The sequence below is a fragment of the Neomonachus schauinslandi genome, chromosome X (genome assembly GCF_002201575.2).
Source record: "Neomonachus schauinslandi chromosome X, ASM220157v2, whole genome shotgun sequence".
Taxonomy (NCBI): domain Eukaryota; kingdom Metazoa; phylum Chordata; class Mammalia; order Carnivora; family Phocidae; genus Neomonachus; species Neomonachus schauinslandi.
The window spans coordinates 3,791,375-3,809,851 of NC_058419.1; the positions used below are offsets into that span (position 1 = coordinate 3,791,375).

The 18,477-nt window shown below is 53.6% G+C and overlaps 2 protein-coding genes and 1 non-coding gene across 6 annotated transcripts in view; 2 read left to right on the top strand and 1 right to left on the bottom strand.

The window, feature by feature from the left end:
* Nucleotides 1-1,440, top strand: part of CD99L2 (CD99 molecule like 2) — a 93,394-nt gene extending 91,954 nt beyond the window's left edge. For all 3 annotated transcript variants that reach the window (XM_044911729.1, XM_044911728.1, XM_044911730.1), the window contains one exon: nt 347-1,440. In XM_044911729.1, coding sequence (XP_044767664.1) covers nt 347-411 — 65 coding nt within the window. In that variant the 3' untranslated portion in view covers nt 412-1,440. The remainder of the gene's footprint in view (nt 1-346) is intronic.
* Nucleotides 1,441-4,035: 2,595 nt separating this feature from the next.
* MTMR1 (myotubularin related protein 1) overlaps nt 4,036-18,477 on the bottom strand; it is a 56,604-nt gene continuing 42,162 nt past the window's right edge. For both annotated transcript variants that reach the window (XM_021683645.1, XM_044911514.1), the window contains exons 12-14: nt 14,797-14,910; nt 10,696-10,872; nt 4,036-5,459 (exon numbers count right to left, since the gene is read on the bottom strand). In XM_021683645.1, coding sequence (XP_021539320.1) covers nt 5,298-5,459; nt 10,696-10,872; nt 14,797-14,910 — 453 coding nt within the window. In that variant the 3' untranslated portion in view covers nt 4,036-5,297. The remainder of the gene's footprint in view (nt 5,460-10,695; nt 10,873-14,796; nt 14,911-18,477) is intronic.
* Nucleotides 15,934-16,079, top strand: LOC123323578. The gene has a single exon (XR_006539491.1). It is a non-coding gene; the product is annotated as a U4 spliceosomal RNA (small nuclear RNA).

Sequence of the window (18,477 nt, forward strand, 5' to 3'; positions counted from 1 at the left end):
TGTGTCGCGGGGACGGGGACTGCGGGGCTGCACCGCGCGGGCTCCGTGGTCCTGGAGGAGAGCAGAGGGAAGCCGGCTACGGTGGCCAGCCAGCCCTGCCGGGAGCGTGCCCATTTTACCGACGAGGACAGGCTTCCTCTTGCTCTCCAGGGCGCAGGGTCGCCCCGACTGGGGACAGAGTGGGCGCCAAAGGGGAGGTTGGCCAGGGGGGCCGAGCCTGTCCCCAGGCCCTGGACAGAAGAGACGGGGCATGGGCTTTCGGGCGCCCGCGGGGCCTGGAGCGCATGTTTGCAGCGGGGCGGGGGGCGCCCGGCGTCCCCGCTGACAGACGCCTCTCTCCCGCCAGTGAAATACTTGACGCTACAGACGCAGGCCGCCGAGCCGCCGCCCCCCGAAGCGCCCCGGATCTGAGGGCCACGGCGCGTGCCTGGCGCCTCGTTTGGTTTGGACCCGCTTCTCTGACGTCATCGGCTTCTCACTCTAACTTCCGGATGAGCTCGGGGTGTATGTGAGTTTGGTTTCTGTGCCCGCCGTGCCAGAGGCTCTGAAGAGACTTGCTGTGGAGTCCGAGGCCCAGCTCTGGCAGAGAGCCGGCCGTGGGAGCGGGGAGCCCGAGCCGACGGGGCGCGAGGACTGCGATGCTCCGGGGGTAGGAGTTTGAGCCCAGGCGGGTGCGAGGAGCGAACGAGAGAGCATCAGGTAACCACACGCGCTCACGCCCTCTCGCACCCGCGCGCGCACGCACACGCACGCACGCCACCCAGCCTCGACACTGCCGCGCTTCCAGAGAGCTGGTCCGATGGTGGCTTTTCGTTTATTTCAGTGCAGACATGCATGCCTTGATAGTCCTGCGCTGAGAATTTAGGAACCTTCTGGCCAAGTAGGAAGCTGTGACTCTGGGGCCCGATTGCCCTCTGATTCCACAGGGGACTAGGTGCGGTGTCCTGGCTGACATGCTTAGTTTTTAGGAATCATTTATGCATTGAAATGAGTGTTCCCCTTCTGCCCTGTACGTGTTCTTATTTTGGTAGCAGAAACTACAGACGTCAAGAACAAGCGGCGGAGCCGGAAGCATGCATGTTTTGTTTTGTTTTGTTTGCTTAAAGTTGTATTTGAGGTGGGAGGGGGATGGGGAAAGGAACGTTTGCTGGGTTTGGTGAAACATGCCTGCCTGCGTGGGTCTGGAAGGATGATTCTGCCTGTCCTGATGAAAAGCCCTTGCGGTGCCACGGTCACTGCGGTAAACACCAGACCCCGGGGACCGGCCCCTCCCCTGGCCCGGAGCTGTCTGGCTTGGGCTAGCCTCCTGGAACGTTCCGTTTGGCCCACGTGTGGTCCTGTCCCTGGGAGCTCTGCTGTCTGAGGCTGAGCCAAAGTCTAGAGCCACCGTCTCCTGATCACCAGTTTGCAGTGCCCAAAAGCACTTGCAGAAGCGGAAGTGAGCAGGAAGGTGGGGTCCTGCGGACACGACCCCACGTGCCTCTCTCCACGGCAGACGGCCCCGTGAGTTCGGCCTGGGCGTCCGCTGAGCTGGGACGAGGCAAGCCTGGCTTCCTAAGGACACCGTTGGAATCGGAGCAGACCCCGCCGGTTGTAGACCATACGCCCCGTGTGCTGGTGTCCGCGGCTCTCTGAAAAACCCAGTCGTGCGCAGGAGGCGTCAGTTGGGGTGCGCGTCTGCAGCTGCCCCTGAGAGCCAGTCCCGCGCCGCCTCCGCCCTGACGGGCCCCTTCCCCGGCGGGGGGCTCAGCGCACGCAGGCCAGGAGTGTGTGTCCGCAAGGCGGGTGTGGGGCACTGACGAGAGCCCCGGGGCTGTCAGCTTGGCCAGCCTTGTCCCTGCCGCCAAGGAGGGCAAGGGCTGATGGCCGCACCCCTGCTTGGTGCCGGGCAGCTCTGGAGGATTCTTCCTAGGTAACGGGAGCTGGGGAAGGGTCAGGGCGGCGCTCGGCAGCTCACGGGGTGAGGATGGCTGCCCACTGAGGCCCCCCGGGCGTCTCAGAGGAGGAAAAAGGAGGCGGCACTTGGGTGTGGTAACTGACTTCTCTCCCTGCCACGGGCACGTTAGGAGTCCTAGTCACCGTGGCAGCCAGGAGGAGGAGTCATGTGGCCTGCGTGTCACTTGGCATGGCCAGGCACGGCCCGGCACTAGCTAGAGCTATGGAGCTTGCCGACTAGGAGCCCTGAGGTGGGGTGTGCCCCCCCCCCAGTTGTCCACATGAGCTCGACAGGGAGGCTTCCGTGGTGGTGGAGACCCTGAGCCCCTCCGGCTCTGACGTACAATCAGTGGCCGTGATTGAAGAGACCCCTTCGGCTCTCCCTTAGAAGCCCACAGCCCAGCACCTGGGCCGCTAGTGACTGGACAGGCCGGGAAGGTCACTCCGCCACCTGTTTGCAGAGCTCTTGTCCCTGGGGGCGGGGCGGCGGGCAGGGACTCCTGGGCAGAAGCCTAGGCTCTTGTAACTGTGTCTATCTGGAAGTAGCCTTGACCACGCTGGGCCTGTCCCAGATGTTAGGGAAGATGGAGTGAACTAGAAGGGCCAATTGAGAATATCCGATCTGTATCTGCTCACCTGGGGGGTGGAGGCTCAGCGTTGGTAACTCTGAACACAGGAGGAAGGAAGCATGGCAGCTTGGTGGGGAGGGGCACCCTCCTGGCGTGGGATCCAGAGAACAGTGCCAGGCCCGCTGCCTCGGGCACCTGACTTGGGAGTGCTCGTACCCCTTGTCTGAGGAAGAAGTGGAAACTCATCTCAGAATCCCCTGTACTTTTTATGTGCTTGTGTTTAAATGGGAATTGTAAGTGGTCTTGTGTTTGCATTAAACGAAATGGAACCTAACAGATCACTGTATTCTGATGGTGTGAAGGGCCTTCCTTTGTCAAGTGATGCTGGTTTTTTCCTTAAGGTAGTTCATGGTCAGCCTTCCTCCCCTCCTCCCCAGCCCGAGGTGTTTCTCCAGAAGGTTGGAGTTCTCCAATTCCTTCTGCTGATGAAATGGCTCGGTGTCAGGGCCCCTCCGGTACACAGAGCCAGGGCCCGGAGCTGCAGAGGGATGAGCAGAGGCCTCGGGCTGGCTCAAGAGGGACAGAGGCAGGCTTCACACTCCTGATTCCCCAGCCCAGCGCTCACCATCATCAAAGAAATCCAGTATCCAGGGTGGATTCGCGTTGGTGCAGTCGTTTGGGCTGAGCAGGGCCGGGGGTCCCTGCACGCCATCATTCATGCAGCCATGTTCCAGAGTGGCCCGTCTGGCAATGAGTGAGCCCTGTCGTCACCTCGCAGCTTGGCTTGCAAACCGAGAACACAGCCAGACCTCTGAGGGTGAGCGGAATGCAGTGGACGTGGGGTTTTCACATTGAGGCAGGTGGCCTGGTGGTGCCATGCCAGCCATGTCCTAAAACAGCACCAAGTCCTCAGACCCAGACCCACCACATGAGTCTTCGGTAAAGAAGTTCTGCGTGGCCGGCCAGGGCCTAGCACAGTGCCCCCGCCACCCCCTGGGCTTGCCGCTCAGGTATTGCTGCTAGGGCCCCCAGCGGCACTGACCGCTGCATGCAGGGGGACAGGGACCCCAGGCTCTTAATGAGAAGGGTGACGCACAGGGGTCAGTGTGGCCTCATCCAGGCCTTTACAGCTCCCCCAGAGGCCAGCATTCCTTCCGTACACTTGGGGTGGGGACCCGGGGGCTTCTCCGAAGTCTGTCCTCTTCGGCTCTAGGACTCAAGGCCTGGACGGAGCACCATGCCTCCTTGGAGCTGTAGCTGACTCCGGTAGCCCCAGCCTTTCCCCCATCAATATTTTCTCAGCTTAAGGTTGAGGGGCATTTCATATTTTAAAGAAGTCTGAGTACTTACCCACCATTTTGGCCAAGACACTCAAGACCTGATTTCTGGCATTTAGGATTTAGTAAATGAGTTAAATCTTGTAAAGGCACTTTATGGGTATTAACTGCGCTTGGCACATAAAATAACAGGTATGGAAGGTTTGGTCATTTTCCCCAAGGGAAAAATTGGAAAAACTTAACAAGACCACGGAGCAAACATTTTAATTACAGACTGAAATAATACAGTGTATCAGAGGAGGCAAATACGATAGTCTTTAAAAATCCGAACCATGAATGTTTTACATTCTAGTACACTTAAATAAAGAATTGCTCAGGTAACAACAGTATACTTCAAGTTGTGTTAGAAACGGTTGTGTGCTAGGTACACACACAGGGCAAGGGGCTGTTGTGCTGCTTGTGGATCGGGCAGGGCGGGGGGGGGGGTTGCTGTGGGCAGGGGAGGGTGGCACAGCCCGCCGGGGCCCCGGGAGCGGAAGGCCAGGGAGCGCAGTGGTGTGCCGCCGCGCAGCCAGCAGCCAAGGAACGGAGCTGGAGGGGTCTCCGGGCCGGGAGAAACGTTGCCGCGGCGCAGCTAGGAGGGCAGGGCGGGCTCGCTCCCTACCAACAGCCTGCAGCGGGGAGGGGGCGGCCGGGGAGCAGCCGGGGAGGCCGGCGCAGGGTCATGCCATCCCCGGGCCACCTCGGGAGGCCAGCACCGGTGTCGGGGGAGGGCGGGACACCGTGCCCTCTCAGCGGCCCCATTCAAACCATGTTGCAGATGTACCACATGAAGTTGGCATGCGCTTTGTTTGAAAAGAATTTCTCACCCAGGCCAGTTAAGCAGAAACCTCCTCAAGTGACTAGTCTAAACATAAAAAAGGACATAGGAAAATAAAGGCAGGTTTCTCTTTTTTAAAAATACCTTCTATGTACACAACAGTAACTGGTGCGGGAGGGCCCCAGACGCCAAGAGGACTGACTGGAGGCTTGGCAAGGGCGCAGCTGCCCCGACGCCAGAGTTCAGTTCAGAACGGTCTTCGCCTTGTAGCGAAGAGCTCAAGCAGCCACGCGGCTGGCGCGCGGTCTGTAAGTGAAGGGCGTGTGTCTGAAAATGAAGGGCTTACCTCGGAAAGAAAGGGAGCGGGGCCCCCTTAACCCGAAGCCCCGCGCTCCATGCTCCCGCGCCTCTCCCGGGCCCCAGAGCCAGGCGGTCCGCGGGCTCGATGCGGCAGGCGGCCGCCGCAGGATCGCGCGGACAGGAGGGAACGGTTCACGAAACAAAAAGCACTTGAGGACAGTGGGAGTGGTCACCTAGCCACACAAATGGTCACTGGTGGGAAGTGCCATCCAGACTTGGAGGGCGTTGGGCCTAATCCTAAAAGACAAGCTCACAAGCTACCGTCCCTTGCCCAAGCCGCCGAGCAGGAGGTCCTGGCTGGCCGGAGTCACCACGAGTGCTGTCCTCTGGAGCCCCTCAGACGGAGGTGTGGACGGGGGTGACTGAGTGGGACGGCGAGGAGCCCCGCTCGGATGACGACGAGGCACGCGTGGCCACCTCCCGCTGCAGGTCCTCCACCCGCTTCTGCAACTCTGCCTTGATGGCCAGCAGCTCCTTGAGATTCTGGTGAATGGGCGTCTGGGGAGAGCAGAGGCGGCTGCAGTCAGCGGGCCCTGCTCGGGGCACCGGGATGCCATTGCAGAGCCGCCTGCCTGGTCATCGACCCAGCCCTGCCAAGCGTGCAGGGCCTCCCTCCCGAGCCAGGGCTGCAGCCACCGCCCTGCTTGGCCAGTTCAGGGCAGGGGGGCATCTCCGCAGGACACTGCGGAAAGGTACTCCATGCCCCGCCCCCCCCCCCCCCCCGCCCCCCGCCCCCCCCGGTTTTCCTTTTTTATAAATTGCTCTGCTGACTGAAAATACAGCTGTTAAATCAGCACCCTGACAACCTGAAGTTGTATTTGTTTTCATCAGTCACAAGAGGAGGAGGCAGCCACCCCGGGAGAGGAGGGGGAGCCCCTGGGGGCTCAACTCCCTCCCTGCACAGGGAAGAGGGGCTTTGTTCACTGAGCCTCCACTCAGCACCTCCAGCCCCCACAGCAAGGCCTCCCCTGATCAGCTTTTCTTTAAGGCCCTTCCATGGGGGCTGGGCCAGAAAGCACTGAGAAGGGTTTTCCTGGGACATACGGGACACCCGGTCCGACTACTAGGCTCACAGCACCTACTCCCCTTCCTCAGCAAGCCCAGAGATCCAAGAGCCGGCTTTTCCCTCATGGGGCTCCTGGGGGCTCTCCTTGCCCCTGCCCTCCTGCCTCCCCTCGTCCCCAGTCCAGTCTCAGAGCAGCTACAGGCCTGGCTCCCGAGCCTCAGCCAGGCTATGTGATGCCCGCCTAACAGCCTCCAGTGGCTACTTCCTGCCGCCCTGACCTTGGCCTCGAAACCAGGCGGTCTGACCCCAGCTGGCCTCTCCTCCCCTCTCTCCAGGTCCTGCCTCTACTCTCCTCCTGCACTTCAGAATCTTCTAGGTTTTGACAGATGCCATGCATGTGCTGTCCCTTCTGCCTGCAGCACTTTCCCCCCAGCCCTTCGCTTCCTCCCTGCAAACTGAGCTCTTCCTCAGGGCTGCCCATGGTGATCAGCCCTACTAGAGGGAAGAGGGAGGGCAGGAGACAGACAGATGAGACACACGGACAGGAAGGAGGGAGAGAGGTAAACCAGCGAAGTAACCAGCAAAGAACAACCTCCTGACTTCAGCAAGCCGCAGGAAGACGGGTAGGGACAACAATGTGAGTCTGATGCCAATGATGGCCCAAAACAAGGGGAAGTTACCTGATTTGCTGCTGATCCCAGAGGCCACCATGAGGTAAGCAGTAGCTCCCCTCTTAGTCTTGGGGCCTTTTGGTATTATTTTCCTATTTGCAGGATCATTTGATTCCAAGTGAATTAGACAAGAGAACCTTCTTCAGTGAGGCTGCCGTTAGAAGGGCCCAGGCACACGGTCTTGGACAGGCGCAGCCCCAGCCAGGGAGCGCCCAGGGCCTGAGATGATCAGCTGACGTCTCCGTGCAGCCTTTCCTCATAGGTCACTTACAGTAAATCCAAGGCCTGCTTGTTCGAGGGAATGCCCCTGGCTAGCTAGGGGCCTCACCCAGCGGGTCCTGTGTCCACCACAAGGCAAGAGGGCCCCCAAGGAAACAAGAATGCTGCTCGGCCCTCTTTCCGCCCAGCCATCCTTTAATGGATGCCCAGGGAGCCGCTCTCCAGGCAGCCAGTCTAGCCCCCTCCTCCTCAGACGAGTAGGCTAGTCACCCGCCTTTCCTCGCCACACCGGCCTTCCGGCTGACCCTTTGCCACGGCCCTCCCTCCCCCATCCAGTCCTCCGGATGGAGCTGGCCCTGCAAACCCACCTTTCTGGCCTCCAATCCCCCAAGGCCCAGCCTGCTCCCCCACGTGCCCCGGGGCCAGCACCCAGGCAGCTCCAAACCATGCCAGCCGCAGTTAGGACAAGACGCGGGTAGCCCGTGGACCACGTCCCAGCTCTCCTGCTCCCACAAGGTCTCCGCGGGACCAAGAGGCATGGCACCCCTCCGGAGAGGGGGTGGGACCCCGGCCCGCGGGTACCCTTCCCTTCTCTTCCGTGAGTGCAGGCCAGGCGGTGGGAAGGCGGCCGGGTGTCTCCCGTGGCCCACCGAGAGGTGGCCGCGCCCGGAGGCCTGCAGTTCCTGCTCCTGTCCCCAAAATCGCGGCGGGGCGGACAGGCTGGCGGGCTTTCGGAGGGCCACCGTCCATGAGCACAGGGAGCTCGGGCCCAGGGGACGCCCTCGGTCCGGCAGCAGTGCCTGTGCAGACTTCCCGGCTCCCGTGCCAGAAATCCCACCCACCAGCTGTCCTCTGTGTCACCCAGGATCCTGTTCGCTAACTCGGTGATTTAAATAAAGTGACCTTCCTACACTCTACCCTGGAGCCCGTCTTCCTGTGGCTCCGACACACGCACCAGAGCGGCCCAGAGACGAGGGAAGCGCGGTGCCCGAGCAGAGCAGGGGCGCGGCAGCTGGGCGGGGGCCGCGGGAAGCAGCCGCTGGCCCGCGTTCCTGAGTCCGAGGGACGCCGGGGCCTGGGAAGAAGGGCTTCAGGGGTCCCCGGGGCTGGCATTCTAAAATAAAGCAGCTGCGGTCAGGAAGGGGTGTCGTTCTGGAAGCCGGCCCCCGTCGAAGGGCGCTGTTGACGGGGCTGGCGACCCCCGGCTCACTGAGGTTTCTGGGCCCATGGTTCTCTCTCACATATGTGGCTCTCATTTGGGGGATGATTCCATCTAAGAGAACAAGCAGTTATGCCAGGGGCCTACCCCTGCAGAGCACAAAGTCTGCGAGAGAAAGAAGTTGTCGCCACAGCCTGATGAATGGAACCCGGAGCTTTGATGAGGGGACAGTGGGGGCAGAGAGAGCTGGAGCCATCGGGCGGCCAGCCCTGGGCCCAGCGGGCTGTTGTACGAACAACTTCAGCCGCATGACTAGCGAATGAGGAGTCACAGGAGGATGGGTCACTCGGAAGAGGGAAGGGGAGAGGATCTAGCGGCCATGCTTGTGAAGGGGCTCTCTGGAGGCCCCGGGCAATTGTCAACTGACCCCATGGCACTCTGTATAGAAGCCACAGAGCTAACGGGATGAATGCTCATCGGCAGGACATTTGAAACTAGTTACTAATGGCTCACTGCCCACAAAATCAAAAACCTACATGTAAAACATGAGCCATTGCCCAAAGAACCTGACTACATGTATACTGTTTTCATGGAGAAAAGAAAGGAGACTACATCTCGCCCGCCTCAGATGTTCTTCAATAAAGAAAACATTTTACAACTCTTAAAAGTTAGCACTAAACCCAGAATCCATCTAGTGGTCAGAAACGCGCTCCGGCCATCTCAGCAGCGAGGCCCCTCACACCGATGTGCTTGCGCGGGGTGCGGTCGTAACCCAGGAAGCAGCCAACGGCCACTTCCACCGGGTGAGAAATTGGCATGGTGCACAAGGACAGCAGGCAGGGCCTCATGACAGTAAATGGAGGAAGTTTCAGATTGGGGAAGGTTTCCTAAAGAAGGTTTTCAGAGCACCGCCTATTGGCATGGTGAGAAGCTGAGGCAGGGAAAGCACTGCCAGAGTCGGGGGGTTTGCCAGGCCACCCGTGGGGACATGGAGGCCATCAGACCAGGAGGAAGAGAGGGGAGCACAAAGCCTGGGGCTAGTGCCTGCTCCCAGAGAAAGACAAGTACTGGGCTGGGCAGGCCCTGATCGTGGAGTTCTGGAAAACCGTCCTGCGGGGTCTCTGAGGGTGGCAGAGCAGACTCAGAGGCTCTAGAGGAAGAAAGAGCTTTTGTAGCTGAAGTTTCGTGGACTAGAAAGCAGTAGGAAGGAGGGAAGAAGAGGCAAGTGATGAGCAGCTGGATCTGTGCTGTTGGAAAAGGAGCGCGTCAGGAGAGAAGCGGGAGAGGGGCCGCCGTCTGCACGGCCAGACAGGTCCTGGGCCTAAGTCCACAGTGGGTGAATCTTCTGTCAGGGAGGGAAGGTTAGTGAAGTCATGGGCCCTCCAAAGTTCAAGTGCCAGGCAGCTGCAAAGTAAAATGAACTGTTGGGTCTTCTCCATGGTTACTGGAGAAGGGGGCTCTTACGGGTTAACTGTCCACCCAAAATTCGTGTGTCGAAGTGCTAACCCCCAGTACCACAGAATGTGACTGTATTTGGAGATAGGTCTTTACCCAGGTAATCAGGTTACAGTGAGGTCATCACAGTGGGCCCTCGTCCACTACAACTGGTATCCTTATAAAAAGGATAAAATAGGGGAAATTTGGACACAGACACACACAACATGAAGACACAGGGAGAGAGGCCTAGAACAGACTCTTCCCTCACAGCCCTCAGAAGGAACCAACCCAGTGAACACCTTGCTCTCAAGCCTTCTCTGCTCACAACTGGGAGCCCGTACATTTCCATTGTGTAAGCGGCCCCAACTGTGCTCCTTGGTTACGGCGGCCCTAGCAGACTGAAACACAGGACATGCCCACAGAGGTGGCGAGGACACTGAGTGAGGATGCAGGACTGAGGAGGAGAGCCGACAGGAAAGGCGTGCACACCTGCGCCCGACAGCAGCGAGGATGTTAGACAAGGCCCCGGAAGCCCGCTCCCGGCAGACCACCAATAAACCCGAAAGACATTCAACTGCAAAAGAACCTCAGTTGCGAGTCCTCTGTCCCCGGAGGGGAGGGCCGCCCCCATCGGCCTACTCCGCACGGAGCACCGACCGTGCCCAGGCCAGCCATGTGGAGAGGGGGTGGGGCAGGACCGGGTAGAGCACGGGCTTGGAGGAGCACCTAGGGAGCCCTAACTGGTGGGGCCCGAGCCGCAGCCCGAGCTCGGCCACTGAACACCAAGGGCTAGCGTGGCTCAGCTGGCCGGCCCTGCTGTGCGCTGTTCTGGTATGTCTTTCACTCTCAGAAAATGTTACAGTGAAAAAGTGTGGCAGGGACGGGGAGACTTTACCCCTTCTTCAAGGGGGTGCCTGTCTGCCACTCAGCTCGTGCCCTCTTTCTACCAGAGTCTATAAACTAACCGAGTCCTTGGAAAGACTAAGAGTGAAATGCAGTAACCAATACTGCTTCTTCTACCTGCCTTTGGCAGAAGACAGAGGTGCTAAGATTTTTAACTCTAATCTAGCAAACAGCGTCTGGATTGGTGTGTGAAAGAAGGTGCTAGAACATGAACGCACAGGATTAAACCCTGAGGGCTGAGGGCAGAAGTAGTGTATGTTAATACCCAGCATGCACGCATTTCTACACCACCATCTTCACTTACAAAAATAGGCTCTTTTGCAAAGAACAAAAAGATACCTGAGGCCTCATTCGTGGGTTCCACCGCACATAATAGTTTACCCATAGTTCCAAATGACTCAGACTAGCAACGGGATATAAGACGTGGTTTTCATAATTCACAAAGAAAGGATTAGAAAATTCTTCAAGCTGGCTATTGACATATGACCATAAAGATATAGTCTTCGTATATACATCCTGAAAAACAAAAAAAGAATACATTGAAATAAATTCAACTTTTTTTCAGATCCTTGAGAATTTGTATTATGGAGAGAAAAGGACTTGGATAAAAGGAATTCAAATGCTGAAAGATTACAGAACATTTACTGAGCCCCACCCCCATCCCTTATGCTATGGCATCACCTCATGCTGGGGATGACATGAAAACAGACACTGGTTACTGTCCTGGAAAAATGTATTGCTGAGTTACGTGACATCTGGCAACTGCGTCTGTGTGAAGGCAAAACGAGAACTTTCTAACAACCACAGGATGATGGGGCCCATCAATAACAAATACATGTTTTATTTCCAGTTAGCAGTTTTGCTTTTGTGACGAGGGTAGAATTCACAGGTAAGATTCCTTTCACCGGAAAATCATGGCTGTCTTGGAGGGAAACATACCAGGGTGACAGGCTGGTGAAGCCTCACACCGAGAAGTAGATACACATCATTAAATTCTATCTCCCCACCTCCCGACCTTGGCATACCCGGTTTAGAAACGCTGGAACTATTTGCATTGCCCATGTGAGTGAAAACACCAAAACCAACAGGCTTGGCAGGGCAGGGCAGTGTTAGACATGGACCAAGCACAGTGACGAAGTCAAGATTAGAAAACCATAAAGCCAGCTGACTCCCTCACAAGCTACCTAGACACAGAGAATCCCGTCAGGACCTTTTCCTATTTTATATTTGCATTTCTAAGAGAAACACCAGCGAGAATTCAAGGGCCCTGAAGAGCCTCAGCGGACGAGAAGACAACACAGAAACAAGCCCTCGCCTCTGCAGTCAACCGATTGCCAACCCGGGCACTGAGACCACTCAGTGGGGGCAAGAGAGCCCTTCCAACGAACAGCGCTGGGACGACTGGTTGGACCCTTCCTGCACAGCGCACACAAAAAGGACTCAAACACGGGTCACAGACCGAAATGGAAGGGCTAAAACTACAGAGCTCTTAGAAGAAAACACAGACTCAACTCTTCGTGACCTTGGGTTGGGCAACAGCTTCCTGGATAGGACCCCAAAAGCACAAAGCAATGAAAGAAAATAGACAAATTGGACTTCATGAAAATTAAAGACTTGTTTCAAATGAGACCATCAAAAAAGTGAAGAGACAATGCACAGAATGGGTGACAGTTTCTGAAAATCATATATCTGATAAGGGACTTGTATATATCACGAATTTATAAGGAACTCTTACAACTCAATGATAAAGACAACCCAACTACAAATGGGCAAAGGATCTGAATAAACATTTGTCCGCAGAAGATATACAGATGGCCAAGGAGCACATGAAAACATGCTCACACTATCAGTAGTTACCAGGGAAATGTACACCAAAACCCACAGTCAGATACCACTGGGATGGCTAGAATAAAAAAAAATACACAACAAATGTCTGCAAAGAAGTGAAGAAAACAGACCCCTTAGACATGAGACAGTGTTGGTAAAATATTGGACCTTTGGAAGAACAGTCTGTGGTTCCTCAAAAGGTTAAACAAGCAGTTACTATATGACTCAGCAACTGTACTCCTAGGTATATACCAAGAGAAATGACAGCACACGTCCACACGAAATCTTGCACATCTGAATATTCATAGCAGAGCAGCATTATTTGTCAGAGCCCAAAGTGGAAACAACCCAGAAGTCCATCTACCTCTGACCAGATATACAAAATGTGGTCTCTCCATACCATGGAATACTACTCAGGCAGAAGAAAGGAACAGAGTTCTGACACCTGCTGAAACACGGATGGACCTTGACAACATTACGCTTAGTGAAATAAGCCAGTCATGGGAGGACAAATACTGTTTGATTCCATTCGTATGGAATGTCCAGAATCGGTGAATCCATACAGACTGAGAGCAGATCCATGGTTGCCGGGGGCTAGGGGAGCGAGGAACACGGAGTGACTGCTCATGGGGATGGGCTCTCTTTCTGGGGTGATGAAAAGTTTAAAGGGTTTATGAAATTAGATGGTGATGGTTGCATACTCTGAATATACTAAAAGCCACTAAACTGTATACTTTAAAAGGGTGAATTATATTGTATGTAAATTGTATCTCAAGAGAGCTGATTTTTTAAAAGAATGTTTTGTCAAAAAAAAAAGAAAGACCATCAGGGTTTAAATTCTACATGTGAACTTCATTCTTCTGTTGATTTTTTAAAAATAGCTTTATTGAGATATGAGTCACATACCATAAAATGTACTCTAAAACTTCTTTTTTTAAAGAGGTTAACAGGGCCTATCACCTGGGCCCGTAGGACTATGGACCTTATCCTGCTCAGAACGGAAGCCACAGGGAGGTTTCAAGCAGGGGAGAGGCTCGTGATGGGACCGGAGCTGGGGAGCGCTGCCCTGCTTGCTGGAGGTCAGAAATGGAGGGAGCGAAGCTCATTTCCAGGCGGCCGCCTTAGTCCACCATGAGACAATGGGGGCTTGAGCTAGGCTGTGGGGCAGTGACAAGTGGCCAGATTAAGAAAGAATCTCTTCAGGGCACCTGGGTGGCTCAGTCGGTTGAACGTGTGACTCTTGATTTCAGCTCAGGTCATGATTTCGGGGTTGCGGGGTTGAGGTGCAGTGCAGAGTCTGCCTGTCCCTCTGCCTCTGCTGCTGTCCTCCCCTCTCCCTCCCTTCCTCTCTAAGTAAATACAATTTTTTTTTTTTTTAAAGAATCTCTCTCTTCTGGGGAGCAGCCGTGGCAGCTGGGGGGAGGGGGAGGGAGGAGGCAAAGGTGGCTCCTATGCATTTGGCCTTAGCATCTTGAGGGGCAAGGGTGCCCTTGAGGGAGACGCAGAGGAGCAGGGAAGGAGCAGGAGAATGGTACTTAGACCCCAAGATGAGACAGACAGTGACCTAGAGAGAACAGAGTTTGGGGCAAGAGGAGGACCCAGGACTGGGTCCAGGCAGGCTCCCAGGTGAGAGAAGAGCTAAAGGGAGGAGACTAAGTGCGGTGTGGACATGGAATGAGGGGGTGGCAGCTGTGGGGAGGCTGCAGAGGGAGGTGGGTGCTGGTCACCCACTATTTTCTCCAAGATTCGATAATGTTCTAATGTGCTTAGTCTGCAGGTGGTGGCCCTTTTCTGTTAACCAGAGGACACTCTTAAGCTGCCTTTCCCCAGTGCCTCCTCACTTGTGCTCATTTCTTTCATCTCAAATGGACGAGGAAGGGGGCACCTGGGTGACGTAGTCAGCTGAGCATCTGATAATTAGTTTTGGGTCAGGTTTTGGGTTGTGGGATCAAGCCTGCCATTGGGCTCCGCTCTCAGCGCAGAGTTGCTTGGGGTTCTCTCTCCCTCTCCCACTGCCCCTCCAGTTCGTGCTCTCGAACACTCTCTCTCTCAAATCAATCAATCAATCAATCAATCAATCTAGGAGGAAAGAGGCAACATAGAATTCTGAGAAGCTCAGCAGCTGCTTCATTATCAGCCTGATGGAAAAGGAAGTCTGGCTTGCTACGTAGCAGGAAGTTCTGGGTTCATCTACAGACTTCACCTTCCTAGGCCTCCAAGTACCTGTCAGCCTAATGGAATGGAGGGTGAAGAGCAGAATCACATCATTTTCGAGTCAGTGTGGTAGAAAGTACATGAGCTTGGGGTTTAGGGGTCCAGGGTCTAGAACTGACCCTCATATAAGACCTCAGAGACCTCAGAGAGCTGTGGGCTTGCTGGGTCCCAGCCCCCATAAAGTAAGGGGCTTGTGTCAGACCACGTGGAAGATCACACACACGCACTGGGGCTGGTGAGCCCTGGAAGGGCATCTCATGCCATCCCTCCATTTACAGATGGCAGCAGGGCTAGACCCAGGTCCCCACTCCACCCAGTACCCCCCGCGTCTACAGTGGCACTTAATGGGAAGGGCACCCGAGGCATGGGAAAGCAACAGACAGGATGGAATACACTTACCTCTTCAAATCGCTGCTGTTCACAGTTGCACAAAAAAGTCCCAAAGAGACAGCTATATAGGTGATCCAAGATCGTGATCAAGAATAGCTCATTAAACTCGAATGCTGAAGGAAACTTAAATGGAGAGAGAAGTAAGGTTTAGAGTTCAATTTCTAAAACACAGTGGTACTAATTTTTTGTGAAAGACAGCTAAAGTACAACTTGGAATACAATCAGAGGTTAAAAGGAAGTCTAAGCCATATAGAATTTCACTTCCTATGGCTTCGAGTCCCGGCTTCATAGAGTCGGCTACGAAAGCACCCGCAGTAACGAGAACTGTTGTACTTCTCAATGCTTCCCCTTCTGGTCCTGCTGGTAGAACACGGCCCACAGTCACCCTTCTGCCAGAAGCAACTAGAAAGCTGGACAAAATACATGGAACAGCTGTTTTCAGACTCTGGCAACAGGGAGCACGAGACTACAGGCCCCCAGCCCAGAAGGGAAACAGACCAATCAAGTCCAAGTACTGTCCCAGCTTTCTGCCCGCAGGTGCGTTTGGAGTCACAGAGAAGGGAGGGGGGCTCCCGGGCACAGCATATACCAAAAGGGATTCAAGAAAAAATGGAAAGCCTATTATCGTGAAGAAATGACTCATAATTAAAAACCTTCCTGCAGAGACAACTCCATGAACATACATCCCCAAATCCTTACCAACACGTAAACAAATTGACCCCGGCGATATATACAAAGCGTAACACAACATGACCCGGTGGGGTTTAGCTCAGGAATGCAAGGCTGGCTTAACATTTGAAGATCAACGTTAAAAAAACAATAATTACTGTTAATTCACCACATTAACAGAATTAAGAAAATCACATAATCATCTCAATTATTGTTTTAGGTAATTCTCATGGGTTTTTACAGAATTGCAACAGAGACTTTACCATTGTCGGGAGGTTCCAGCCAGTAGCTGGCATTTAGTAGCCGTAAGGAGATGGCCTGGGAACAATAATAGGGGTTAATGAGGACAGCGAAGCTCCCGGCAGCTGGTGCGGGCGGGGCGCCTACCATGTGCCAAGAACACAGTGACGTACTGAAGGAGGCAAAGCCCGGTAGAAGCAAACCAAACAGAACTACCCAGCAGAGGTTTACTTAAGTCACTTTGCGCAGTGGCAGTATCGTAGCCAATGAGGTTTATCCGAGGTGCGATTATTGCTAATTGAAAACTTTTCCCTAAAGTATGAAACCGTTCCCCACAGTGCTGTTCGCACACTCTCATGACTAATCCTGTCACCTCTAGAGAGACAACCAGGGTCACTGATGGCCGTATCACTTTCCCAGGCTACAGACAAGCTTCCCAATGAGAAATAATGGTCAGTCCAGGACTGTCCAAACTCCACCTGAAATCGTTCTTTTCCTCACCAGGCTGTTTATCACATTAGCCAACGTACGGACTTCTGCGCAGCCACCTTGGTTTCAGATGTGTCTCTCTCTCCATCTTAAGGACTGTTCCCACAGAAACACACAACTCTCTTCTGAGGAGCCCCCTCAGAATTCCACTTCTTCAGAAACCTCTGGAAACTAGCTGTGCTGGTTGTTCGTACCAGCATTCTTGTTCTCTAGATGAACTAAATCAACTAATCCTGGCTGAAATGCTGAAGACAGCTACTGATGAATCCTCTCTGAGCCTTCAACTTGCGACTCTGCCAATGGCCTCACATTCCAAATGGCTATCCTTTAAAAGGCCAAGTACATCATGTCCACTTTTCCCAGCATTTTTCTATGCAGTTTAGTAACGCTCTATTTCTAAATTATTGGCACCATGAAATTTATGAATGTTAAGCAAATATATAACATTTATGTACTCTGAAGCTTTATTAAATCAAGGATAGAAATGGAAGATCTAGACTTTATTTTCATTTAAATTACACATTTATTAACAGGACAGCAAAGCTTCTATGGACACATTTTTGAAGTCAAACGAGTCTTTATTCCTAAAGCCTGAGCCCGCCTTCTGGACCTGGGAGCTTGGTTGGGCACATTCTAGCACCCCTGACTATAAGCCTTATTCCGGCCAAGTGGGTCCCAGAGCCAGTAGGTCTAGGCTGGCTGGGGCTCAGCCTACGCCGATCAGCACCCCCAGAACCAAGACACAAGGGCTACATTACTGATGTTCGTCAGGACTGCTATTCACGTTCAAATGGCCTTGTGGCCTCACGCTCAGCCCAGGGAAGTAGCAACAGCTAGAGTAATACGAATAGAAGAGTAAGTCTCATGATTCATAATTCCTTTTGGCCTCTTCTCCTGGAAACTATACCATCTACCTAAAAGTATGGGCTCAAAAACTCTAGAAATCCACAATGAAATTCTGCACCTCTTGAGGAACAAAAATATGAACCACTATTAAACCTATTCAAAAGGGCAGAGAGTCTATTAAACTATGGTTATTGTAGAATCTTTGAAACTCTTTTCTGAAGAGCCCCTCAATTACTTTCCCTTAGATCCTTTTATATCAATTTGTCCACATAGGCTGGTTCACTTTATCCTGAGATTTCAAACAATGTAACACGGATTTAGCTTACTTGATTTAGCAGTAGGCAACCTCCAAATAAATTAATCTTATTACATTAATGCATCTTTCCTAACAAGCTACATGTCTCATCCACTTGTAACTTAACTGATAGACTGAGCAGTGATATTTCTGCTTCTATTGCATTAACCATGTTGTTTTGAGACATTAATTATACACATTTCATGGACAGTATCTTAGAGCTGAGAGGCATCTGAAATCTAATCTAAACCCCTTGCTTTCATTCTTAAAATCCAATAAACAGCACAAAAATGATCTAGATTAGACGTGAAAATAGGCACTAAACAGTATGAAGAATGGAAGGCAGTTTGAGGACATCTCTCATACACACACACACACACACACACACACACACACACACGGCATTTGGGAGGAAGAAGCTACTTCACATCCACAAAAGTTGTGCTTATCTCCTCAGAAGCACTTTTTTTTGTGTTCAACCTTGTTACACAATTTTTCTAAAATGCAGTTTATACTTTTTTGTTTTAACCTGAATGTAACCATCATTTAATTTTGTTATTGGCTCAATTAATACAAACAGCAAGAAGTTCATGGTGAGAACCCCGTAACAGTGAGACCCCCGGCCAGCCTCCATGCTTTCGGAGTGTGCGTTCACTGCCCTCTGTCACTCATCCCAGCAGTGCCCACCTCTGAGACCACCCCTTCCCCTGCCAGCCCTCCAACTGGCTGCTCTGAATCAGCTGTGACCTGGCGCTTGGATAACGCAAGAGCCCCATCAGTTTGGGGAAGCTGGGCCTAAAAGTAAGAGTAAGTTCTCAGTGTGGGCCTGAGGGCTCTGAGAGGTCTCCTCTAGCTGATCAGAACTCACCCCCCCCCCTTTTTTTTTCTTGTTTCTGGAAGTGTGCCTGTTCTCTCTACATCCTTGCTACTGCGATCCGTGAGAATGCAGGCTCACAAATCAGACTCTGCATTTTAATAATATCCCCGCATCCAGTGCCACCCTCCTCCAGTATTAGCAGGGCTGGGCGGGCCTGAATTTTCATCATCTCTAAGTCCCCAGGGGGAAGCTGAGGCTACTGGCCCCAGGACTGCAGTAGGATGGAGCCCTCACTGGCACCTCAGAACCCACATGGGGAATGTTCCAGAACTAC